Source organism: Venturia canescens, chromosome 2 (assembly GCF_019457755.1).
Source record: "Venturia canescens isolate UGA chromosome 2, ASM1945775v1, whole genome shotgun sequence".
Lineage (NCBI taxonomy): Eukaryota > Metazoa > Arthropoda > Insecta > Hymenoptera > Ichneumonidae > Venturia > Venturia canescens.
Genome location: NC_057422.1, coordinates 6,015,779 through 6,042,880, shown reverse-complemented (window position 1 = coordinate 6,042,880; position 27,102 = coordinate 6,015,779). Strand labels below are relative to the sequence as shown.

Here is a 27,102-nt window from a genome sequence, read left to right as displayed (position 1 = left end):
ACTACCGTTTGTTTTTCTGTCTCACTCGATCTCTGTAATATCCTCGCACGTTGGAACAATTTTCGGTTTCGCGGTTTCTATTGGTTTCCTTTTCTTTATTTATGACTTGATTAATGGTAGTGATTTAGTATCCTCAAGGCAGCGGTCTCGCCCAGTCACGTTCAAAGGTGGACTCTCTGATCAGTGCCTTCTTACAGAAACCTGGGAACCATTAAATTTTAGGCAAAGGGTGAATATGAAGTTTTGAGTTTGCGAATAACCAAGTTTTCCAGTCCGATACACTTCGAAATAGAGTGGCGAAAAAATATTTTTTTTTTAAACTTGATCTTACATTCTGCTGTGAATGACAATTGGCCAATTAGTATATGAGCGTGGGGAAATTTTGGAGGCGTTACGTCACATGAGAAATTCCTAACCGTTCCTTATGAAAACGTCCTTAAAATTGTGCAATTTTTGTAGCTACCAATATCTCGAATATGGAACGGTAAATTTGTTTTTTGAAATTTTGCAAGCGATTGCCGAACGGTGCTTCAAAAGAGCCCTTGAAATTGGAAAACATTCTATACAAAAGCGTCCTGCGAGACCACCGCCTTAATAATGTCCCCTCGTTCCTTGGTTTCGTGGTAAAACCACGGTCTCGGATATTTTGCCGCCTTCCGACGTCGACCGGTGAAAGCTTATCGGCTTCTTCTTTTTCCCCGTTTTTTTCATCAAATTTCATCTTTCTAGTGCCTCTTTCCAGCGGTAGCAGTGGAAGGAAAAGAGTAATGTTGGAGCGGAAAGTAAATGGAATTTTCGGAACGAAAAATTGTCAACAGTATCAGGTAATCGGTTTAATGGAATCTTTCGATGTGAAAACATTAAAGTTCGTCGAATTTTTATACGGTATTTGAGTTATAAAACGAAATAATATTTAATGAAAGTTATTAACGTGCTTAGTAAACGATCCCATTCGATCGGCGACGGTTATCGATTGCTTTGATTCTTTTCATTCGGTCCACGTAATTTCCAGACACTACGATAACTTCGTCAACCTGAGATAGCCACATTACGCGTTGGCTCGTGACAAAAAGTGTTATTAAATTCAGACAAGAACTGTAAATTGATTCGTAGATTTGATTAATTCGTTATTGTTGTTGTAGTTTTTTTTTTTAATTATTATTTTTATTTTTTATTCTTTTTATTTTGGGCCGACTCAGATCGTGCAGCGAGAACTGTCTCAATAGTTCGGTTGCTCATGTCAATTATCATCACTACCGTATAAAAATAATTACCTATCTTCGCCCATAAAACGAACATACCGCTAGTTCTCTCTTATCTGTCTCGGTCTCTCTGTATCATCATCTATTGGCTCTAAGCAGATGCGACGAGAAAGAATAGAATGACGAGTGAATGCTTTTGTTTATTTCTTTCAGTCACACGAACTCGTGGTTGATTAATAATTGAGCCAGAAAATAGTTGGAAGATGAGACGTAGTTATTTTGCGTTTGGAGTAAGTACAAAGATTCTTTTCAATGCCTGAAAACAAGGTGATGTTCCAACCGCATGGAAAAAGTTCGCAACACGTTCCAAATCTGCAAAGCTTCGAAATATGCGGGCGTTCTTTTTATTAGCAGCCCTCTTAATTTGTCGCATCCTGTTCCGTTGGGAGGGAGTTGGAAAAATATGCAGAGATCCCGACGAAACGGATGGTTTTGAATAATTTTTTTCTCATTTTCAATATCTCTTCTATTTCGCATACTCGGAAGCTGCATTTGGTGGAACTCCCGTTAAATCTTATTGAAGACATATTCGTGGTTGACTTAATTCCCATTGGATGAAGTTTTACATAGGAAAAGAACCTTGTGGAGCAATCGGAAATCGATCATCTTAGGGGTCTAGTTTTGTCTCGACGAAAAACGATGTTCGGCATTTCCCTTTATCTTATTTTCCTCTTTTCTCCTCTCCCCTTCAAATCCACTCTTTTTTCTTTTTCTCATCAGGCGAAGGATTATCCGGACTCGCTCATGGACCACGAACCATTGCGCGTAAAGAGCAAAAGAAAGAGAGGAGAAGTGAATGAGAGAAGTAAAACGAGAAAAGAGGAGAAAGGGAGAGAAAGGGGGAGGGCGAAAACTAGACCGTGTGGCGTTTGCTCGTCGCATCGAATCGTTTCGTTTGTGCAGGCTTAAGCTGGCTTTGCTCCCGTTTTCTACTGCTCGTCGGTTAAATCGAGCGGAAGTCTCGCACCGCACTCGCGCTTGGTAACCGGAAATCTTTTCCTCCTCTCTTTTTCTACATCTTTATCGTGATCTGTCTCCGTCCCCCTTTCTCACTCTCTCTCTCTCTCTCTCTTTTACTATTTTTTTCAAAAATCTTCGATGCTTTTGATATATAAAATTGCAGTTCATGAAAGACTCTGATTCAAAAGGTCGACGCCCGGTTATGAACTATCGATTTTCTTATACACACTCATTTCGAAAAATCTCTAGCAACATCTAGAAAAATGATTGTCTCTTAGTTGAGTCGTTTTAACCTCCTTAGTAAAGTCAAAGAAAAATCTTAGCTTTTTCGTTTTTCTCTTTTTTTTGGAAAAATCTCATCTGGCAGAGAGACGGAGAATCACACGAGAGTGGCCACCATTCCGCTTTGATTCTGACCGAACCTATGTACAGCCTCGTACAGATTTCTAACAGCCGATCGACGTCAAAAGTTTTGTATCAATTGTCGGGGGATTGTGATCATTCGCGTTATACGTGTGTTACCTTATGTATATTTATTATTTATATATATATATATGTATGTATGTATGTATGTATGTATATATGTATATGTATTTATACGTGTTTGTATATATAAATCTAGAACAGTGTTTCTTGGGACCAGATTGGAGGTGTCGTGGACAGAGGCGCTGGCGGTCGGTGCCTTAATTCAATTGGCGAAGAACACGGTGGCGATCCGGCGCTGCTTTGACTACTGCTTGTTGTCGAAGATATTGCTGGCGACCTTGATGGAAGAAAAAATTCATATTTAATATTGGAAAGCATTGAGATTACTTTACTTCGGTGAAAATAATGAAGAAAAATTGCAAAAAATGGTGGCATTTTTAAGAGCGAAGTTGATGATTTATTTGAATTGATTGAATTAGAACTGATGATAAAACTGACCTGGGTGCTTCGACAGAGGCACTGATGGTCATGCAAACCTGGCATGGATCGGTGCCAGCTCGTCGTCGTGGTACACAACCAGCGCAACCGTTCCATCTCTCTAAGGGTCGTTTTTTTCTTGGTGGTACGCGTAAAAATCTTCGGCAACTTGGCCCCGGGGCGTCCGAGTCCGTCGAAAATCCTGAGACTTCATCTTCCGTCCCTATCGACTCGTTCTCCTCCTCGAGGAACACTGAATCCGAACCTAACGATCTTGAGTCCGGGTCCGGTGGATCAACGCTGCCCATCGAGGCCAGTGGTGCACGTCGGCCACCAGTTCCACCAACACCGTACAGACCAATCTGACTACCGCAAGGTGACAAGTCTGGCGTTGGCTGTATCACCTTAGTGCAACATCAATTCATCTCTAATGAGGAATATTAATGGTGGATTTTCCTCTAGTTTTATTCGCGGCCTCCTTTAAACGTTTAACTTGCAATCGCGCAAATCGAGCTCGAGTTTTTCACTGTTTTGGAATTTTCTTAAGGGGTTTACTCTAATTAGGCGGCCAAAAAAAAGACTATCTTCACGAACTTTTTTGACCGGTATAAATTATAAATATGGATATAAAAAGTGTTAGGCCTCAAAAATACACTCTTAAAATACACAAAAATACATTTTTTGGATTGATTTTACGCAGTTTTCGCGCACAGATAAATGGTGGAGGGGACAGGTCCAAATAAAGAGACGGGTGTTGATAAAATCTCTGGAATGGATGGTCGGAGAAAAAAGATAAAAACGCGCTTAGATTCGATGGGTAAATGGCTATAGCGCATACCATACGATTTTTTATTTTTTCAAAAATGACAAAATTCCGGCCATTCTTACAAAAATAGTTCCGCTAAAAATTTAAACATTCAAAAATTTGGTAAAATTTTGGTAAGGATCGGTCGAATAGTTTCGGTGATTTTATCAACGAGCCCTCCAAAAATGTAATTTTGAGAAAAACGCGTTTAAACGAAGGCAGGTACGCGGTACCGCACTGGGCGGTGTGTAAAATTTTAATGTGATATTTTTAAATATCTATACTCTCGAAAGATGCAATAAAAAAATCGATTTTTTGAAAATTCTAATTAGGCTAGACCCTTTAATAAAATAGACCTCTAAATCAAACCCATTAGCGGTTTCCGAATTCAGAATTTCGTCCGTAATTGAAAAAAAAATCCTTTAGAAAGGGTTATTGAGAGAAAGACCTCCGACGATGGAAAATGATCATTTTCATTGGCAAGTCAATGGAAAAATTGGAACGTCGATGAAGGGTTTCCGGAAAACTTTCAACAGCTTCCCCTTTACCGAGAATTTGTTTTTACATACAATCTAAAGGTTCATGAAGCGACGATCGAACAGAAAGATATCGCTGAGCAGCGAAGCGACATAATTTGATGCTACTGGTACTTTTGCTACTGCTGTTTATTCACCTGAATATCGATGGGGTAGTAAAGATCCCAAGGCTCGTCGTAGGCTGCATGGCGTGGATAGGATGAAGGGGGTGGTAAACAAGGCATCACCATGGCGGAGCCTCTTCGCTCAAGATAGCTGCTACCGGTGCTGCTACATGTCACGGAACTGCATCTTCGACTGTGATTGCCCGGTGGAGCGAGTCGAGAATCTCGTACAGGTGGCGCCAACAGGGCGTCGTAGCCACCCCCGACCGATGCGAAACGTGTTGTTATCATCGGCTGATTCATCTGGCATTCGACACGTTTCGATGGAACAGAAAATCAATATTTTACTATCAGAACGTACCAAATGATTCATTCGTAAAAAGCAAAATTTAAATGATTTAATCAAATCAGCTCTAAACCAAGATCAACATTTCTCGTTATTCAGGGTCTTGTAATAAATTTGTGTTTTTCATTCGCTAAGTGTACGAGTAGATTTTTTATTTTTAATTGAAGCTTTTTATGTTGAGATTATTCGCGTTTATCACAATCCAGAAACTACGTTTGGCAGATTTTGCACATTTTTTTTCAATGTGACACCACCAACGGTAGATTCGAAACAAAATGGCTTTTAAGGTATTCCTTTTACGAACCCGAATATTCTACAAATAAGTGATTTTAAACAACAGTAAAGTATAAGTGCGAGCGAATAGATTGGCGATATTTCAGGTCAGGTTATCGAGCATTTAATAAAGAATGAAAAGTTGAAAATCGTTAAATTTATACGGGAGCTTATGGAGATTCCATCATCGCCACATTTCTATTCAATAATTCATGTACTAAATAATTCTATAGCGACGATACAAATAAAGGGTTGCCGAATGCTTAAAAGCGATATTAACGATAGAAGTTGGAAAAATGGCAGAAACAGAAGCTTCTCCTATATAACCGTGACTTCTCAGAGATTAGGAATCAGTCCAAATTTCGAGTGCCCCAATTTGCGCCACCAACAAGTACGCTCATGCGAAAGGAATACCTTAAGATAACATAAAAATGAAAACATGGTGTTTCGTCGCTAATGTGAATGAAATAATGGGGCTGATGCAAGGATACGTTTTCCAAGTTTTCTGTAATATGTCGGCACGTACCAGATAAAAAAAAGGTTTTTACTCCATTTTTTGTATTCATAAAAGCCTGATAGCGAGACAATAATGTTTTCAGTGATTTTACTTAAATCGGATACTTTCTTGTGATTTTTTTCCCCCTTACTTTTTTGTCACCTTAGACGAGTGGTAGAACAAATTCGAAGCTCAAGCTTCCCGAGATTCTGGTTGAAGAAACCAGTCACAAAACTTTTACATGAAATGCAGGAGAACGTCAGTAGAGGTGACGAATGCTGGGGATGGAAAGTGAAAAAAGGCATTGCTGAAGCACCACGCAGCCGTTGAGAATGCGAAAAAAGCCCAAAGTGAAAACTGGAGGTCTTGTTATTTGGTTCGAAAACTTTGAACCGCGCGTTTTCGTATGTACGTATTTGCTCGTACCTCGATGCACAATGATCTTCTAGGACCACGTCCCGGACGGGGTGGTAACCTCGCGATCGCCTCCAGTGCAGCAGCAAGCGCTCTTTCCTCGGCCTCCGCTTCCGCCACTGCTGCGGCCGCGGCTGCGGTCAGTCGTGGATCCTCAAGCTGCTTACTCGACTTGCATCTGCAATTTACATCAGCAGCTCGGTCATCTCATTCACCGTGTCTGTGCTAAACATTCGTCTCTCGGTACACCGATTCTCCGGGGTTATTCGCTATAAAAAACTTTTCGTTTCGAAACCAATGTAAGCGGGTGTTGGAAACTTTCGTGAATACGCTTTTAATAAACCGTTTCCAATGAATACTTGAATGCTCGCAGTCATTCAGTAAATACACGAAGACTCGAGGTGGCAGCCTAGAAATTAACCATGCGGAAAACACCGCGAATATTCAATTCATTCGGTAAACTCGGAGGCAGCAGCATTTTTTCGTGCCGTTAAATCCTCCGAAGAATCCACTTTTTCGTGGATATTTTCCATTATTTTCTCGATCAATTAAAGAGCTTTCCGCGCTTTAAATTTCGGAATTTTTTTGAATTTTATATTTTTTTGAAAATTCTAACTCGAGAATGACGTGAAATAAAAGCGTCGATATGTTGGTGGGAGTTTCACTTTCGACGTGTACAATATTTTGGAGAAAAAAATCAGGAGGATATGTACCTGCTCTTGTAGACCACCAGAAGGACCATGAGACCGAAAAAACCGCCCAACGTGGCAGCTATTCTAACTCCTGTCATAACATCGTACGTCTTGTAAAATTCGATTTTGAGTAACTCTCGCTCGGTGAGCGTCGGCGCTATTTCCGGCAGGGACGCCGTTGTACCCGTAAGATCCGTTGTCGAACTTGTAGTCGTCGTCGCTGTTCCGGTCGCGTTTCTCCCGACGCTCCCCATTCCTGAAACATTTGGTTATGAAAATTCATCAACAACCTGATTACCAGACGATCAATGGAATGTCTGAAAGGAAGCAAACATACTTTCAACGTTTGGCACCAACAGCGCGTCAAATTATTAAATTTCGCGGAATAAAGTATAAATCTAATGGACTCGATGGATTCTTGGCAGCATCACAATCCGCTGAAAAGTTGAGACTTCAATAGCTGACAAATCTTGTACTCTTGTACCTTCTCCTCATTGTCGAGTTACTCGAAAGCTTTTTTTTCGTTTTTGATATTTTTATGCAACGAAATATTTTACAATTTTTCGGAAAATTTCACCTCCTAAAATCCGGTCCTTCCGACATATTCAGCATAACAGACTGCAGATGAACCTGGGGCAAGAATCGATATAGGTAAACGAATAAATAGGCCTCGAGTTCAGACGATGGATCTAGCAAGAATGACTGAAAATTCTTTTGGGTGAAATACATTTTTTTCCAGTCCATTTTGTACAGAATAAATCGCTTTGGCTTCGAGTCACGTGAATGATTGAAAAATTATCGAGTGAAACGAATTCTTTTGCACTTGTCACTGTGCAGAACAAATCGCTTTCGTGCTTCAAATGACGTTTTCGTAACTGCTCGTTCGTCAAGCAAATACGATCTGTTCGTAAGTGTCCGTTGCGTTTGATCAAAAATATTTTTACAAATGAAATGGAAGTACAACATTTTGTGAGAATATGAAATTTGGTGGAGTATTTTTTCTGACAAATCGAGCTTTTGTTGGAGCTCTTGGAACGGCTGTAATGGGATTGCTCAGTATTTTTGTCCGGGGAATTGCTGATTCATATCGACCTTGAGCACATCATTCCTGAATAAATTATACGCTCTGACAAGGAATTTAAAAGAGTTGAAAAACTGTTCGCTTCTGTGCGGAGTACACTCTCTGCGAATTTACTGCGTAATAAAATGCTGGAATAATTTTGTTTCTCAAGAACGTGCAATCGGCAATAAGTACTTCGCAGGAGTAGCTGCTATTGAATATTTTCGAAGGCGCATGATACAAACGAGAGTTCAATCGACAGGCGAAGTGAAAAACGATGGAACACGAATATCGACACATTAAAACTTTTTATCGCTTACAATGACGCGAGCGCATGGATGCGAGAAGTAGCTCTCAGAATGGAGGAAAGTTGAGTTTTCTCTCCAACTCCATCACGCGTCATTCCAAGAGAACGAGTTTGCACATTTTCACGAGGGAGTACGAGTTAAATCACGCGCCAACTTTTCGGATTGAGTTCGATCTCGTATAACAGAAACGTTTTTTCCTCCTCCCCTGGCCCGACCCATATAACTTTGGATTATCTAAGTGGATTGCTTCATTCTGTCGAAGCGTTTCTTTCCTCGGTATTCACACTTCTTAAACTCCACCGTATTTTCCAATTCCTCGGAATCTCTTGATAAAACTTTTTGTCACATCGTCTGAGTGCTCGCATCGAGTTGAAAAAAGGGAAATCGCTCCGGACACGCAAATACGTTATTGGAGCAATCTTCCGAGTTCTCCCTCAGTCATATTTTCTCATAATGAAACAATTTGCAGCAGAGGTCATAAAAAGTGGACGACATTTTTGCTGATTGAAAAAGCCTTTTGGCGGCTCATGAGGTTGTCTTAAGGGGCGACCCGCGTTCTTCCCTCCCCCCTTAAAATGGGTTATTTCAGGGATTCATATTTCAAGTAAATACACAAAAACTAGATACACAAAATCTGAGATAAAGCATCGAGGACCTGATTGTGACGTTAGTTTGTCTGTCAAAGGGCGTTTATTCATCCCAGCACCGGTGGAAATTTGCGGAAGTCGATGATCATCAGAGATTTTCAATAAAAATCGTAGAAGTCGTTTCAATCGCGTCACCATTCGTAGGGTGGATCGCGCTATTCGTGCTGTTTGTTTCCAGAGAAAATTTCTCGAATCCCGCACATCCGATGAGAATTCATGAAATATTTTTTCATCACTCGTTTTACAGCAGCTGCTAGAGAATTCAAAGTCGCGAGATTTATTTGCCAAGCAAGCAAGCAAGCGCGTGTGTGCTTAGATTCGCATCGTGAATATAAAACGATGAGGAAGAGGCGGACGTTTAATGGCATCGCGAAGGGGCTGGCCTTTGGATTCACATGCGTGGAATGACGGGGTGCGTGGAATCGTCGACTTCGTGGGATCGACGCGGAAAAGTGTGGGGCGAGTATCGGGTGCGTCGCTAATAAAAAAATCATATTGAAAGAGGGGACTCGTTTGTTCCGCAATCGAAACAGGTCAGCCGCTGATATAAAATGAGCGATAAAACGGTGCAGATCGGAGGCTATTGAAATATAAGCAAGATAAAAACTTGAGGTTCGAACTCTCAAGTTTTCCAGAGTCTTTGTTATTCTAGAAAACAATGTTTGCACAGATTATGGGGGGCCCTTAATGATTCGTCGCATATTCGCATGCACGTAGCGTCGTGGTACGTGCAGTACATTGGATTTCCGGACATACGAATCTCTCGTTCGTGGTGGGTGTAACAATGGTGGTGTAGAGATTTGCAAATCCGTTGTTGCAAGCTTGTTACGAGCATGACAATGTTCCTCGAGACATTCTGATGGAGGGAAACTACGAGCGCTGAAGCCTTGCATTATACGTGTGTAACCACTCCATGCTCCATCATGGAATATTAAATTAGCATATCATCCTTGAGTTGAAGATCTCGACTAGATGGGCGAGCAAGATGGTGACACTGGGATGGGAAGAGACTGAGAGATGGAGAGCAGCAGAAATTGTATTCTGTTTAATGAAACTGGAGCGTATGCTCTTTGGAGTTGAAACTGTCTGGGAATCATCCTCCGAATGATTTTCTTCTCTCTTGTGAATGACGAGCCTTTATGCGTGGTTCATCATTGATCGAGTGGTGGATTTAATGAACTGGATATTCTCGCGGTGAACTTGCGTGAATGTGCGACCCTTAACCATATTGGAAAATCATGATCATGATTCTTATTTAAAAATGGAAACGAACGAGCTGGATTAATTGTCGGTTCGTAACTGAGTGAGCAGCTTTTGAAATATTTTCACATTGTAGAGAATTAAAATATAAACGTATTGATGTATGAAGTATGTTGAGAGCGTTCTGATTAGCGAGATGAAAAAATTTCAATTGTTTCATAAAAAGAAAGTGAGAAAATAAAAGAGGATGGGGTCGTGACAGAAAGGGGTGTGTCAAAACATGATTTTTCTGTATTGGAATTTAAGAATGGTCTTGTTCTAATAAAATACATTCGATCGATATTCTTTACTCCAATTTATTATCCTACAATATCGCATCACCGATAGGAGTGTTGAGACAACATGGAATTTTTAGAATTCTTATTCTGCTGGAGTTTAATGTTCGTTGAGTCGATATGTGGATGGTTGTTTATTTTGAAAAAAAATTATTTGAAGTGTTGTTGAAAAAAGAGGTGGTTTTTCATTCATGGTTGCTTTTCTAGCCAATATTCGATTTTAAAGTGTTTCAAATTGATTTTGAACGATTAAAAAAATCATTTTTTTAGGTACTATAGTACACTAGGGATAAATTTTTTCAATTTTGTCGATATCATTTGGGTTGGTCCCCGCTCCACGAGCCTAATTGGTGGCAGATTTATAATTGACATTATCCTGGGTAAGCGTTGTTGCAGAGGCTAGTTAGCTCGCTATCTAATAGTCTGGGTTCTCCAGCACTCGCTGTCCTACAATACCTTTTCACTTCCACCCTCCTCTCTCCCTCTCTCTCTCTCGTTCTCTATACCGCTACCCATCTGGGTCGATCTCTCGAGTTTCAGTTCATCGGAGGTTTCTCTATACTCTCGATCTCGTTGTTCTCCATCCGAAACTACCCTCTTGACGCTCCAAGGACCTGTTGATTAACGCACTCGCTAACTGGAACTCACCAAGGCTTATCTCATCAACAGTCCCAAATTCTAGAGCTCTCAATACTCTCACGAGGGATAAGATCTCTTCAATGGCCCTTCTTCCGTTAACAAGGGCTCTTTTTCGTCTAGACTTGAAAAACATACGTTAAACAAATATTTTTTTACACCGTCTTTCGACTTGATGTTTTAAAAAATCGATCACACTATTCTACAAACTAACAAATTTAAGGTGGATCGTATTTTATGGGTGTCTAAATTGCTTCGATTTCTACTTCCTAATTAAAGATATTATCACTCTAAATTAATGTCAGAATTATCAATTCAAAATTGTGAATAAATTTTTTCAACTGATTTTTTGGTGAATGTAATTACAAGCCATTTATTGAACGGGTATCCATCACTGCCAGAACCCAAAATTTCATTATATACTTCATCGCTATTGTGTACTTTTTCATAAACTTCGTGAGAAGCGTTCATTCGTTATATGGAAAAATGAACGATTTTTTACGCACAGTCCCCTGTGTGTGTATTTTTTTTCACATTTAAACACGTTTATCTGAATAACCAATAAGATGGAATCCTTTAAAATTTGATACGCGTGTCAGTCGACTACCGATTGAAACTCTGTAAATTTCAAGATTTTCTTAAGAAAATCGTTTCGCGCGCATGAACTATCTCAAGTTTTTTGTACCTTATTTAATTAACAAATTACTCACATTAGTTAATGCAGTTTTATTTTAATTTTTATAGAATTCAACTTCAAGTTTTCTCAGCATATTTTGCGTTCGAGGTAGTAAAAAGTTATAAGCATACGAAAGAAAAACTACTAAAATGTTGAACAATTTATATGCTTTGTGCGATTTGAAATAAATCGAAGAAAATTACGAAGCGATTATCACGAGGTGAAAAAAGCAGATAATAAAATCGAGCTCAATTGAAGTCGTAAAATTTTTCTGTGGATTGGCTAGGCGGAGATGCCCTATTTACGAGCTTTCATCAATGTCTCGTTTCCCCAAGAGCATGCGATGGGAATATTAAACCAGGTACAAAAACGTATGAAGCTGCATCAAAATAAAGTGGATGAATTGTTCGGAAGCGTTGCAAGTGAATTCACCAATCTATCGATAATTCCTCGATAAGATGGAAAAATTATTCTATCCGTTGTACGGCAGGGGCTGGAGAAACGGGAGCTCGGTCATGGAAACTAGTTCACTATTCGAAATTGGTATTCAAAAGGTGCCTTTTTCATGCTGATGGGAAAATAGTGAATTTTGTGGTTATATTAGAAAATCGAATTAATCGAGCAGGAACCGAGCTCGTTGGACGAGGAGCAGGAATTCACTAAGCAGAAGCAAAAAATTATAATTTCACTCTACTTTTTCAATTCTTTCATCAGCTCGCATCGAAATATAATGGAAAATTTCAATTTTGAACAACTTTGAGCCAAAATTTCCGCTGAAGGAACTCGCTTTTCGCTGTTTTGTTGAATAAACGTACTATCGATACACTCAGAATTTTCCGATGTAATCAGCAGCATGATCGACGTGCTCGCATTCCAATCTCCTTCAACGTCGGTCGATAGGCTGCGAGGATTTTTTTCCCAAGCTTGTGATTCGTTTTTCAGGTATATTCTCGACTAAAATCGAACGCTTGTCGAGTCTCTTGCATACGATTGTGCCTTAAGGGTGGAGTTCACCTCGAACAGAATAATGCACAGGTCGCTAGTGGTTTTGCCGCTGCTGCTGCACGCTGCTTGACTGGGAGACAGATCCCTCTCGACCTCTCGCGAGGATTCGGGTCAGCGCGAGTCTGTAGGCCTGTTAATCGTTAAACGGGAAACCCATTTCAATCCACAGTCCCTCCTGGTTTGTACCGAGCCGTGCAACAGCACCGACTCGCGCCAGCAGACTGACTGGCTGAAAAGCGTGGGACGAGAGATTTGGAATTCGCTTAATACCGTGTCCACCCTCGCTATTCGAGCACCAATCGACCTTACTTTGGGTAAAAATGAGTTACTTTTTGCCATTTTTATTTTTCCTATTCACGAATGGCACGCATTTTTCTAATGATTGGCTTTTTTGGCCGTTCCGTACATTCACAGGCTTTTGCAGCCGATTTATTGATGGGTCGATCATTTTACGTCCAAAAATTACCGTTCAGTAACGCGACAGTGCGGTGACGAGCTGCAATTCATGATATTATGACGGAGAAAAAATTTAATTTTTCTATACATTAAATAATGTTCATTGTTCAAAGTAGGAATTTTTACCGGAGTATGCCTAAAAGTATGTCTAAGAGAAATGTCCGGCTAAAGGTACCGTACTTTTGAAGATTATTTCAATATCTATATTTCTGAATATTACATGAGCGTGACTGTGAATTTTACTGCGCTGCACTGTAAAAATTTCCGTACGAACGTTATGCCAGGGTGCTGCGATAATAGGGACATGGCACGGCTATATTGTCGCTACATCGGCCTATTTCCCCATCGTTTTTATATCCTCAGCCCTTTGTTGAAGCGTGTAAATTAGCGATTTAGTGTGCTACGGAATTCAGAAGCGAGTGATCGATACCTACGTTGAGGCAAAGACATTTTACCGTGATGTAGAGTAAAGTTTATTAAACGTTTTATAAATTTTAGTACACATACCGTAAATTTAACTATCTGCAATAATTGCTATTATAAAACTGAAAACTCTGTAAAATGATTAAAATTTTACAGTGCGTTACAGGAATTGGTTTTTTTTACAGTAAATTTAATGTTAAATGTTACCGTTTAATTCAGTCAGGAAATAATCGACCCGGTACGATTGAACGAAGGACAAAAACATTCATTTATTCACTCGTCTAAATTCATATCGTAGATTGTCGTCGTTTAAGAATTAATGACAGCCCTCGAGTAAGAAATGAGGTATAATTTACAACCTTTGGGTACAACCCAGCACAGTGACCATACAAACTACAAACAGATCTTCCCCCGTTCAATAGATCAACGAAATGATCACCCATCTCTTTATCACGATTATGCTGCTGGTCACGCGATCTTCTGATTTGGGGTTTGCCCGAGTAATGTATGGCAGCAGGTAGTATACACCAGAACGAATACAATGAAATGTATTTTGGACTAGAAAAATTTCAGAGTGCTCGAAATAAAGTGAAACGGTTGATTCGTTAATGAAAAAAGCATCGCGAGTCTTCCTCCGCGGAAGGACTTTGAATATTCAAATCGAAATTCCTGTTTTCAGTGAATTTATATTTTTTTACAGTGAAAAGAATAAAAACGTTTCATTTGAATTTATTTCAAAACATGCGTTCTGCAGGTCTAATGAGAGTTTGAAATTGTCAATAGACGCTTCTTGTGGCACGCGACGCGTGACGATCCCGAATCTATCCACCGGCTGTCACCACTCACAATCGAGGTGCTTGATCAGAGTAAGTTCCTTGGCTACCCATGAGAGGGGTACTTGATTCGCGCTCACGCGATGCAGAGTGTCCGGGCGTGCTCACGCAGCTATACCGAGGGGGACTTATCCTCTTGTCATTCACGTTTAGAGTGTTCGATTCATGCGAGTCCCACTGCCTGTCGTGATTGGGATGTTCAACCGTATTGAATTACCTTAATTGAAGCTTACACGGGGCATAATTTCGAAATGGGAAACTACCAACTTCGATCGTGAGGTTGAGAAATTCACGGGAATAAAGAACTCGGCTGATGAGTGGAAATTGTGGAATTTTTTTCTTTATTCTTGCAATTTTTCAAAGATCATTTCAAATGGGAAGAAAAAAAGATTCGAAAATGAATGAAACTTGGGAAAAATGTGAAAATAGAAGGATTTTAAGTTCATGCACGAAACGATTTTCTTAAGGAAATCTTCAAATTTACACAGCGTTTAAATGGATAAGTACACAATAACAATGAATGAACCTCGCATTTGCTTATTTCGGCATTTTGTTTCTTCGTGGCTCGGACCATTCCTGTCACAGTCTTCTGTCTTTCTATTAACACTTTTTTCTTGATCCCTTTCCCTTCGTGTTTTCCATTTGCGCACTCTAATGCGATATTTTACATAAAAAACTATAGTATTTTCGCTAAAGACGAATGAAATTTCGGGTTCACTCAGTGATTAATTCCCGTTCAATTAATGGCTTGTAATTTCATTCGCTAAAAAATAAGTTGAAAAAATTTATTTACAACTCTGAGTTGATAACTCTGACATTAATTTAGAGTGATGATATCTTCAATTAGGACGTAAAAATCGACCCAATTTAGACACCCATAAAGTACGATCCTACGGGCATGATCTACCTTAAGAGGTTTCCATTTTTTTTCTTTAAAGCTTCTTGGAAAACGAGCTAGTTGTTTGGTGCTTGTGGTACAAAGATTGGTAGTTGTAGAAAATTTCTGTTAAGGTGTCGCCCGAAATGAAATTACGGGAATATTCCATGCACCCGGAAAAGTGTTCCCATTTCCATGACAAGAAATTTTGTTGAAACACTGAAATCTACATTGTTGCAGGACAAAGTTGCGAGACCTGGGTTTTATGAAAAAGCTAGCCGGCTGAAGGAGTCGAGTATTTTGAAGGAGAAAGCGTAACGGATAACAATCAAAGTGAGAACAGACGTTGTCGTCATGTAGGATAGGAGGAGTGGAGTTAAGCGGAATTAAGGGATGTCGAGGTGGCGTTGCTGGTTTGGTTCCTCTACTCGAGGAATTTCCATCCCTGCGGGATAGAATCCTCGCTTCGAGAATACGAGAAATGGAAATTCACCGTGACAACGTGCTCACGACACTTCGTGACTCTCAATTCTTGCTGACGTTCAGTAACTAAGTGGAGATAAGAACCACGAGTGTCAGGGATCCGAGGAATGATCAGCATACAAGCAAGAAAATAGTTGAATTAGTTACCTTCGTTCAAGGCAATCATATACAGTTCAAATGGTCAGAATATCTACTTCCTTCACTCCCATTTGTTAATGGACATTACTCGATCATTCGTTCATTTATGCTGAGAAAAAAAATTATTGATTCAATAGCAATTGATGTTATTGGAAGAGTTTTCTTTATTTAACTGCAATGTTTTCGGAGAGAATAAATCTGCAGTTTGATCTAAAATTATTTTATTCGTTTAATCACGTTTAACCTTGCGATGATAATACGTTTCGTTGGCACCCCGTAATGCCACATTTTGTTGTTCCGCAAAGACTTTTTTTTCTCAGTTTCCATTCTCATATGCTCATAGAATTAAAGGACTTTAGTCAACTCCATTAAAGCTGAAAGATTAAGAATCTTCACCTCGAACGCCTTTATGCAAGACATATTTCACATTCTGTATTCCGGAGGGTCTTTATTTGAGAGTTACAGTTGATTGTCAAAGAATGTGAGTATGCGATTGTCAATCGTGTCTGAACGATCAGACGGTCTGAAATGGAAAAGTTCAAACACAGGGTTGTCGAAGAGGAGAAAAATAGAAGTTGGAGTAGTCGAGCTGCCTTCCAAAAAACGGCGGTCTCCGATGCACAGAAGTTGTTCGGATACAAACAATAACGCGAAGTTGAATTCCCCGTTCGGATTTCTGATTCGACGAATCTGGGAATCCGTCTGTCTCTCTTTCTTACGTTTTTTTTCGTTTTTCTGTCAAGAGATTGTCCGCAAACACTTCGACGTGCTCTTGTTCCCGTCTACGAGAAATCTCCAGGGATTTATGAATGTCGATGGAATCATCGGAAGCTGAGGACCAGAGCTTCCTTGGATTTTAAGTTCCATGAACTGCTGTCTCACACGGTAGTCGATCCTCCGGGGACTAGATCACGATGATACAGAGGATTTTCAAGACCGTACGCGCGAGGGAAAAGGAAACATGGAAGAAGAGACTTTTGTAAACTTGAGCTCGCTCGAGTTTCGTGGACTCCTTGCAGGAATTTTTCTCCCCATTCTGGAATAGTTCTTCAGAAAACGAGAGTAAATATATTGGGAAATGAAGATTTCATATGAGGACGACATGAAAGATCGAAAAAAACGATGAATTGTGACGCTGGTTTCTAGCTTTCCACATGGTTAGAATCCCCATTGATAAAGTTGAACTGAAACTTTTCTTCTTTTTCTTTGTTCTGTTATCTAAAAACTGCGATTACAAGGAACGCATCGTAGCTTCATTAAACCTGACGGATCAAAATATTGGAAATCCGATGAAGAAACGCGGCGTTGGCTCGTCGCCTTCTCAGGTCCTCGAGATCGACGGTTTTCGAGCTTTTGTTTCATCGTCGCAAGTAAAGTTCAAAAGTGTTCATAAGATATTGCACTCGTGTCGAGGGTTACGTCCTTAATAAAAAAGCTGGTTGATCTTAATCCAGGAGTAAAAGCTGCTGCTTTCTTTTTTCACTTGGTCCCTCGTAGGTCGTGTTACTTTTTACGGCTTTTTGAGCACAGGAGGAATAAAATTTGGTGTAGCCGGAGCGCCATTCTTGCGAGATTATGGGACTTTCGTTCTCTTGATGTCAGTACTTAATCCGAGGGATGTTTTGTACACCGCTGATGAAACGTCGCTTTAACGGTGACGCTTGGACGCCTTAAACAGCCTGATAAAAATAATTCGACACGTAATTCCAAAGTTATTCATTTCTATGATGAAACCTGATGGAACTGGAACGGAAAACACGCGCATGATTACACTCAAGTTTCACATCGAACGACTCATTCGCTGTGAAAGTGCACTAATTAAAATCGGATATAACGAGCATGTTGTGTACGCAAAGATGTAACTCCTGCGTATGATTAGACAAACAATTAGAAACGTGCATGCTATCCACGAGGTTTGTTACCGCATCTTCGAGTTTGGGACCGAGAGGAGGAGAGATTACACCGCTGTTTCTACGTATTTGTTATGTTTTCCGGTTTTGCTACCTCCCACGATTGCATCTCGTGTGCAACCAGAGTTTCGTACAGTTTCTCCAGTGATGCGCCTTTCCCGAGTTGGCTTCCCGTTTCCAGCATATGGATACCAACCAATTTTGACAAAGGTAAGAGCTCGGATAAGCTTACATATTCGTAACCGCTTCGCTGACGTTTACCAATAGTTAATCCAAGTCCTCAAGCAAACCGACCTCGTACCGAGCTCAAAGAAATTTATTGTCGACCTTATTACTCGTCGTTTTTAAACTCTGATGTTAACGAACCATTTATAGATCGGTGAGAACAGAAATTCTGTTTTTACAGATTTCGTCAAAATCTGGTAATTCGTGATTCAGAAATCGTAATTCGCTCGGAGCCTTACTCGGGAGTGAATTCGAGAGAACGCTTCAACTTCTTAAATAAGGACGAACTTAATCGGACATAGATGGAATGTAACAATTCTATATTTCGAACTTTAATAGAATTAAATAAAAAAACAAAAAGCAATAATGAATAATTCAATGGAATGCAAACTTTGCTGTATTTGTTGCAGTCTTGTTCATAATGAGAAGTTTATACATCGAGTCAAAATGAGCAAATCGTATCAGTAATGTTAAGGATGATCGGTCACCAGGTCGAAATTTTTATACGATGTAGATGAATATTTTACGTGAGGATTAGCAAAAATTAGCTTAGATTGACCGTCTTGTCATTTTGTAATTAAATTGCAAAGTCGAGCATTTTGAGGCACCGAATACACGTCGTTTATGGAAAAAGATTGACCGGAAGTGCCACGAACAAGGTTTTTCACGCCCAAAATCCAAGGTTATTCGTTAAAAACCTGTTTATTTAGAATAAATTAAGAATTTGGTAAAAAATAGAAAAATCGTTCCTCACCAGGTTTTTAAAAAAATAATCTTACAAAAAAGTTTTAATTTCCGGTTGAAAATTGTGAGAACGACGAAGTAGTATTCAAAAATGTCACCAGCGGTTATAACCTAGTTTTACTTCAAACACCAACAAATCGCAATGTTGCCAAGTTCTTTACAATTCTTATACAGTGAAAACTATTGAGTCGTTGACGATACAATTTTTTCAGTTTTCACGAACTACTGCGCTACGAAATACTTATGTACCGATAATTGTGCTTCTTGAAATCGATAACACGAATATTCAACATCGGTAAACGTAAATCAGAACAGCTACGAGTTAAATAATTTCGGGCTCTTTTTTGACTCCGAAGTCATGGTCGATCACCCTTAAAAACGCGGACGAGAGAATCCTCTCATTTACATTCATCGTTGATTTTTGAGTTCTGTAAATGCAGAATTTATGTTTATTCTGTTTCTTCCATTTGATCCAATGCTCCCAGCATATTGTAGTTGGTAAATAAAGCAGCAGGCAACGATGTCCGTATTATACCCACAGACTATTCGCTTAGCATCTGAATGGAAAAAGTCTTTTATAGGAATATGCGATGGTAAAACGCTCGAAAGAAATTCATGGATGAGCGTTCAATCTCCACCTCGAGGAAGTCGAAGTACAATATGAAAAGTAGTAAATACGATTATTTTTTTCGTGCTTTAAGTCATGCCCAGGCATATAAGTCACTGAAAGACTTTTTGTAAGATAATCATACTATCAACGATTTTCCTCTGGAACGATACCCTTCTGGGCTTTCTTGTTCTTTTCTTGCAGGTACAATATTTATTTTATAATAGAGCCCCTAGAGATGTTCTCGCGTATCCTCTCGAGCACGCTATTCAGGCTGTGCGCGCATCTTTCTGACCTTAGTGGAAAAAAAAACCGGTAGGGAGAGAAAGAGGGAGTTGGAGAGTACACATACAGTGTTCGAAGAATTTTTGCCATGATAAAAAGGACTTTTGAACTGCTGGATTTAAATTTCTTCTTTACATTTTCATTAAATGCAGCATTTAAACGTTTCTATTTTTGGTCGTATTTGTTCTCTAAATTAGCTACCAACAATCACGCAAACCCTTACTGATGACTTTTCTTTAATAAAAACTAATGATAATTGCTCTTCAAGGATCCCAAGATCCGCTGAGAATATAAAGTTAGGACGATAAATTGAAAGACACCCTTTATATAAAATTCGTTCGCGTATACAAAATGGGTCCGCGCAGGAGGCATAACGGAGAGGACACGAGTACCTTGATATTACGGCAGTGGGTGGAGAGTCCTCGTAAGCAGACTAGGTGAACGCCGAGAGTGGATGAAGAAAAGTGAGGCAGCGAGGGAAAAACGGAAAAATGAAGGAGACGAAACGGGGGAGAAAGAGTGAGTGAGAATTGAGAATTGAATCATTTATTATTTGGCCTAGCGAGCTTCGAGGCAGCTTTCGAATAAGGAAGAGACTTGAAAATGAAACGAAAAATAATAATACACGTAAAGACGAGTAGAGATGAACGTAAAAAATATACATCCAAGAGATAGAGAGAGAAATTGAGAGAAAGAGACTGGCAAGAGAGCAGGTAGGTATCGATTCCAACCCGCATGAAACCCTCCCCTCTCTTCCCTTTTCCAGAGTTCACCGCTAGCCCCCTCTCGCGCCACACACTCCGGGTCACCGGGTCAAAGCTCACGGCCTTCTCCGAGAGCTCACTGTTGCGCTTCTCTCAATGTCGTTTCTACCGGCAAAATTCTTCCTCTCCCTCTCAACGCCTCGTCGCCTGCTGCTGCTGCTGCTGCTACCTGAATTACGTCGTGGTCAAAGATATTTGTCTTTTGACACCAAGTTCAAACACAAATATCTCAGAGCCTTCGACCTCCCATTCGCTCAGGAGCTTCCAACCACCTTTATGATTTTTTTCAAAATCAAAATGTACGCCGCACAACATCGAGCAGTTTACATTTTTCGTGTTATTTATTTCAGATACTATGAACAGCTTTTCTTGTAAGAGCTTGAGATATCGTAATCCCAATATTCCGAGTTATATCGGATTCTGTGACGTTGAAAGAATTGCTCGCACGTCCCTCTGAGCTACATTTTCCCTGCAAATATGAAATCTAATAGCAATTCTTTTATAAGTTCATATTTCATTCTAGGAAATCAAAGTACGCCCGGGAAAAGGTCGACGATTATTTGAATAAGCTGTTGTAGAAATCCAGGAGAACTCATGGTAAAAGGACACAGTTATTCCAGCACAGTATTGAATCGCAGTGCCCATTCAAATGCTCATACAACAAATAATCTTACGCAGCATGATGAAAGTGCTTTTATTCCTAAAATTGTTTTTTCGTTTTATCATAATTCTTTACATTTACGTTGTTACATGACGTAAAATCATCGTTCTACAGAGGACACTTGGCCCGACACACAATTGAGACTAACTTTTTTCGATCGCAATGTTTACGAGAAAAATGGTAAAACGAATAAGTCCCGAGGATTTGTTAAATATTTTTATTGTTTGGTTCGTTTTCTTCGTTGGTTTAACCGCGACACCGAAAAGTTTCGTACCGTCATTTTTGTTTTCTGAATTGAAACAAAATTCGTAAATTTGATGGTGCGTCCCCTTAAATTTTCACGTCTGTAAGGTTCTGTCCGTTTCCAGGCTTCCTCCTTATTCCGTCCAAAAAAATGTAACATCGCGGATTGCAGCACAAAAGTCAAGTCCTCGGTTTGCGACGTGCACCCGTCGCGCACAATAAAAGTGCGCCGATTCAATCGAGTTTCTTCATCTCCGTGAGACCCTCATTCACGGAACAGTGACTGAACTGACCCCGCATTGCACTTTTAACGCAACGGGGTCGCGCTAACTTCGGCCCTGCGTCTGTGCGTTTGATACAAGGCTGGATTGATTCGGGTACTTAGCCTGATGAGAGCGGACCGATCTGTGTGTATACCAGGTACACGGTGAGAGAAATTTCATCGACTGGGATTTGACTGAATCGATTTACCAGTGGTACAGTGATCAGTTTTCTTGAGCAGTTGCTTTTTTTCTCGATAATCGTCCTCGAATCGAGTTAAACTCTTCAGATACAAGATCGGGAAATCCGAAAGCGATTTCCGCTCGAGGCAAAACACGGTGGCCGGTCACGAAGCTTCTTCGAGAGATAAGCATCTACGAAATGTTCAGTCTTGATGCCTGAATATCGAATCATCGTTGAAATATCGAGATGTTCCTACTTGGGAGTATGCAAAGTGTAAAATACGGTTTCGTAAAACCTCCCAAATGGAGAATTCGAGGGCAATGAAATTTCGACTGTTTTATTTTGGATCGATATGACGAATGTGACCATTTTCAGTTTGATTTTTCACATCGCTGTTGATTTAATCAACGAATATTTGAGGCAGCAATTGCGAGGGCTGGAAACTTCGATTCCGTTTGTTAAGATGAAATTCTGCCAATGCAGTTTTGTTTTTTCTGGGTGGCCTAAATTTTTTTTTTCGAAGCGATCAACGTATTTTTCGAGTAGCCATTGCCAAGTTTATCATCTCAAAATGTTTTAAAAAAACATAAAGATTCTGGACTGAAAAAAGACTCCATTACTTAAGAGAATAATTATAAACTTTAAAAAGTCTGAAATAAAAAATAGACATCGGGATTTTCGTCGGGAGATGCCTTTACTTCTTATTCAATGATTCGAATAGAGACATCTCCCGACGACAATCGCGATATCTATTTTTTATTTGAGACTTTTTAAAGTTTATAACTATTTTCTTAAGTGAAGGAGTTTTTTTCAGTCAGGAGTTTTCGTGTATTTTTAAAACATTTTTTTATTTAACACTTTTTAAAGTTCATCATTTTTTTGTGAGATAAACCGGCAAGGTGTCAACTCACCACCGCGTTTTTCGTGTATATCTATATAGAGATATAACGTAGAGTTAATACACTTGGCTACTTGGCCGCTGTCGAGTTGGAACCCTACCTTGAAAAAAGCTCGATTTTTTTTTATAAAAAGATTTTCTCAAGGAACTCTTGAAAATTATACAGAGTTTAAATGGGTAGTCGAGTGTCGCGCATTTCAAAATTTTAAAGATTTCGTCTTATCGGTCATTTAGATAAACGTGTTTAAATATGAAGAAAAATACACAGGGGTATAGGGACTAGCGTGAAAAATCGTTCATCTTTCCATATAACGATGGAACGCTTCTTACGAAGTTTATGAAAAACGTACACAATAACAATGAAGTATATAACGAAGGTTTGGGAAAAAATTCGAGACGATTGTTTTACTAATAATAAAGATATATTACCTTAAAGATTGAACGATATTGGTAACGAGCACTCGTATAACCTCACATTTGCTCATTTCGGCATTTTGTTTCTTTTTGGCTCGGCCCATTCCTGTCATAGCCTTCTGTTTTTTCATTAACACTTTTTTCTTGATCCATTTCCCTCCGTGTTTTCCCTTTGCGCTCTCTAAAGCAATTTTTTACATAAAAAACTATAGCATTTTAGCCAGGGACGGATGAAATTTTTTTGAATTTGCATGGGCAATTTAGAGAACGTGATTCAAACGAAATATGCCATTCGATAAGACGAAGTAATAGGGTTGCCGAACACACGGAAAAGCGTCGAGTATCGAATCGCATTCGTGTTTCGAACTCAAGAGATAACGAGAGTGATGACTGAAACAGCTGCAAAGTGCGCCGTTCCGCACCTTGAAACGACTTGGGCAGATTCTATTAATGATCGTCAAGCTCAACTGCAGAATGAGAGAGTTCAAGTTATTTGAGAGCAAACAGTTGGATATGTTTGATCAAATAAGCATTTCACTGTATTCACGATTATAAAATAATCCTCAAATCAATTATTTTCTGTAATTAATTTCAAGTGCAAATGATGCATCGAAGTTCAGATGTAAAAGGCTGGGATTGTGCTGCTCAGATGGAAAGTTTTCCGGATTGGAACTTCCTGATTACCTGAGCTATTAAGGAGCCCTGGGAATGGAAATCTACCCAAGAACAAAGAATTTTCAAGCCTGATTAGAGAGTGAAAGAGCAGCTTCGGAACGACAACGTTCGGAACACCTTTCGGTAACTCGATCGAGTGGATTTGCAGCAACTTACGAAACTTAGAAACAAGTTTATCAAGAGGCTGCGGCACGTATAGCAAAACAAAAAGAGACTACATTTTCATCCGTTAATTTTCATGTTGATTGAAGAATTTAAAAGAATCGTGAGTGTTCGGTGATTCCGGAACAAACGGAAAATTGATTGAGTGGTTGGAAAAAAATTGCACAAAACATCCAATACATCGAGGAATTCAAGTTCGCGTCTCCGAACAATGCCAAGCTGTCAAACAAACACGCAGCTTCGCTCAGTCTTTCACCTCGACAAATTTTGTATTCTCGGCAACCGGACTCTGGCTTGCCCTCAGAAAATTTGGGAAATTCGACTGCGCATGTCCGTCCTTTTTAATAATTGAATTGGCGCTTAGCTCTTCCCTCCGTCACACTCCTCTTGTTTCATCTGTTCTTCATTACCCCTACTTAGTGCATGGAATAGCGCGTCTGCGCAACAGTTATCGATTTGCAATATTTTACATGTTTTTTAAAATAATTTTCAGCGTATTTCGATTTTGTCTTGAATTTTCACGCAGTCAACGTTATCGCTTTCTTTCAACGAAAGCACTTTCGTCGTTTTTAAAACCTCGAATACACTCGTTTGTTTCGCACGTTTCTTCCTAGGCGGCTCTCGGCTCCTATGGCGTTAGTGTCACTTCGTTCGACTCGCGGTTTTTTAAGATGCTGATCGATGCCAAACATTCGTGGTGGCGTTTGAATATGAAATGAGGATAAATTACTGGAGTCGTGAACGAGAAGAACAGATGGAAGAGACCGTCGGAGAATTACTGCTGAAGCTACGAGTACTGACATGAGTAATGATTGTGAGAGTAAACTTTCGGTAGCACGTGCCATAAAAATCGAGAATATTTGTATGTTTGGGCTCGGCTCATTGTAAGTGTCACTTGAAAATTGACCGAAATTTCGTGTTCACATTTTTCATCAAAGACTCAACATTTCCAGGCATTCGAGTCCATCCGCTTTTCGCGAGAAAATGAATAAAAACCAAACAAATTACAGCTCGAAATCCATTTCCATTGGATGTTTTTTTAGTATTTTTTCCATAGGGACAGATTCATTTTTTTAGGAAATGGAATAACTGCCCTCGAATATTTATCAAAAAAAGAGAACTTTGTGAACTCAGATCCCTCCGAGCCCGGAGGGGTGGATTCAAACACCCTCAGGAGCAGCTACACGAGTCAGAGCGATCGCGAGCAGAGCCTTTTCACCACACATATCAAAGACGTACCCAAACTGAATAAGTAACACTTTAATAATCATGCAAAACACAAATTTTTTCGTCCCTTTATACTACTCTCAACATTTTTTCGCTCTCGACACATTTGTCAGGAGGGACACTTGGACTTTTGTAACGAAAACTTAACCTCAAAGGAATTGGAAGCTTTCTTTCTTCTTTCGAACAATACGACGCTAAAGATCGATGGGATAATTGCACGAGGGCAGTTTCCTGAAACCAAGGCGATCGTGAAATCTTGGAATTTATGGTGAATTTTAAATCACCTCACTTTCTTCTAAGTTTGTGGATTATTTGGGAACTGAAAACTTTTCAGCACCGAGCACGCCAGGGCAAAGGAGAGACTCATTGAATCCGGATCTACCATAAACGATGCGTCATGTCGAGTTTATAAATCCTTTATTTCAATGCACAGTCAACAGAACGAATGTCCTTGAAAAGTGGACGCGCACAAAGTTTCATAAAGCTCGAGTCCAGAAGGTAATTCGATTTTTTTCATATTTTAGGAAAAAATGATTGCATGAAAGTTCGGAAGAAGAGGGTTTATGAAAAAACAAAAACTGAGGGATGTGATCGGCTGGTTAAATTTTCCGATGACAGCGGCAGCGTAGGGGAGACGTTACGGAGCGTTTCCCAGTCTCCGAGAGTTTGATGAGAGCGGGAGCGAAGTTATACAATGTCATGTTGTGATATATGAGAAATATGGAGATCGAGCGAGGGAACGAGAGCAGGGGCGAGGAAGGGGGAGTAATCGAGAGAGAATGGGAAGAAAGGAAAGCGGCGGAGGAACGGGAGGGTGCACAGTGTCAGAGTGGAAATAGGATCGAGAAGAGAAGATCCGAGCACAGACGCTTGGAAAATAGCAGAAGAGGCAGAAAACCAGGGGGCCGAGGAAGGGGGAATTGTGTCCTGGGTCATGGCTGGGCTAGACTAGGACACGCTGTAGTTTATGAGATGACATACCGGCGCCAGTAGAATGGACAGAATTCAACGATTACGATATGACTTTCCGCGAAGGAAAGCTGCGAAGAGACGCCGGCTGAGATCCTTCGCATTATTTTCGTGGATCTCGGAATTCAATAAGGTAAATGGCGAACGAATGGGGCTCGATTCTTCCCTCGTCATTCGTCGAACCTCTGCCTCCATTCAATTCTCTTCTTATTCATACCCGCCGCGCGGTCTCCTCTGGAATTCAATGCCATTCCGCGGATGCCCGCTATTCCATTCGTTTGTTCTAAATTCTCAATTCCGTTAATAGTTGTGGCCACTTGCGGAGGAATAAACGACCGAGTTACATCCCAACGAGATGCTGAAGGACATTGCGCATGTGCCAATATGACCGGTGCGTCTGACAAGGATTTCGACAAACCCGTGTCCCAGCTCATTCCCTGTGTTATCCGATAGCCCAACATTACCGTTGTGTTAACCACGCGCACGTGCTGCTCAACACTAGTTACACGGGAAGAATTACTAAATTAATTTCATGCCAATTTCACTGTTTACATTGCCGCGAGAAACTGCACGCGGAGCGAGGAAACAAGCGCGAGATTATATTTTCCTCTGTCAAGTTTTCCTCCTTTGAATTATTCGCCACGTTTCACTCCTCTGCTCCGAAAAAAAATTTCGGTCATTCTTTTCTTCTATTTTGCAGTAATTTCGAAATAATTCAGTTGGCAAGAACGTGGAGAATGCCGCTCGACGATACAGAGATGGGGAATTCAGACGACAGACGTTGGAAAATAATTAGCTGCACGTTGAAACTTCTAATGAAACACATGTTTTTGAAATTTTTCACAAACTTTTCCTTACTTCGAATAAATACGCTTCTATCGCATTGTCACGTTGCTGATTAAAAGTGACAACGATTCCTGTCTCATTTTCCTGCAGCATCCATTAGTGCTGGTCAAGCGAGCTCCAATCGCGAGAGCTTCGAGTGGTACAAATGTCGAATAATCAG

The 27,102-nt window shown here is 40.1% G+C and overlaps 1 protein-coding gene across 3 annotated transcripts in view; it reads right to left on the bottom strand.

Moving 5' to 3' along the window:
* Nucleotides 1-818: 818 nt before the first annotated feature.
* Nucleotides 819-27,102, bottom strand: part of LOC122405742 (uncharacterized) — an 82,236-nt gene continuing 55,952 nt past the window's right edge. For 2 of the 3 annotated variants that reach the window (XM_043410681.1, XM_043410680.1), the window contains exons 4-8: nt 6,813-7,047; nt 6,112-6,277; nt 4,604-4,873; nt 3,147-3,529; nt 819-2,985 (exon numbers count right to left, since the gene is read on the bottom strand). In XM_043410681.1, coding sequence (XP_043266616.1) covers nt 2,841-2,985; nt 3,147-3,529; nt 4,604-4,873; nt 6,112-6,277; nt 6,813-7,047 — 1,199 coding nt within the window. In that variant the 3' untranslated portion in view covers nt 819-2,840. The remainder of the gene's footprint in view (nt 2,986-3,146; nt 3,530-4,603; nt 4,874-6,111; nt 6,278-6,812; nt 7,048-27,102) is intronic. The other variant, XM_043410682.1, reaches the window with a different exon arrangement.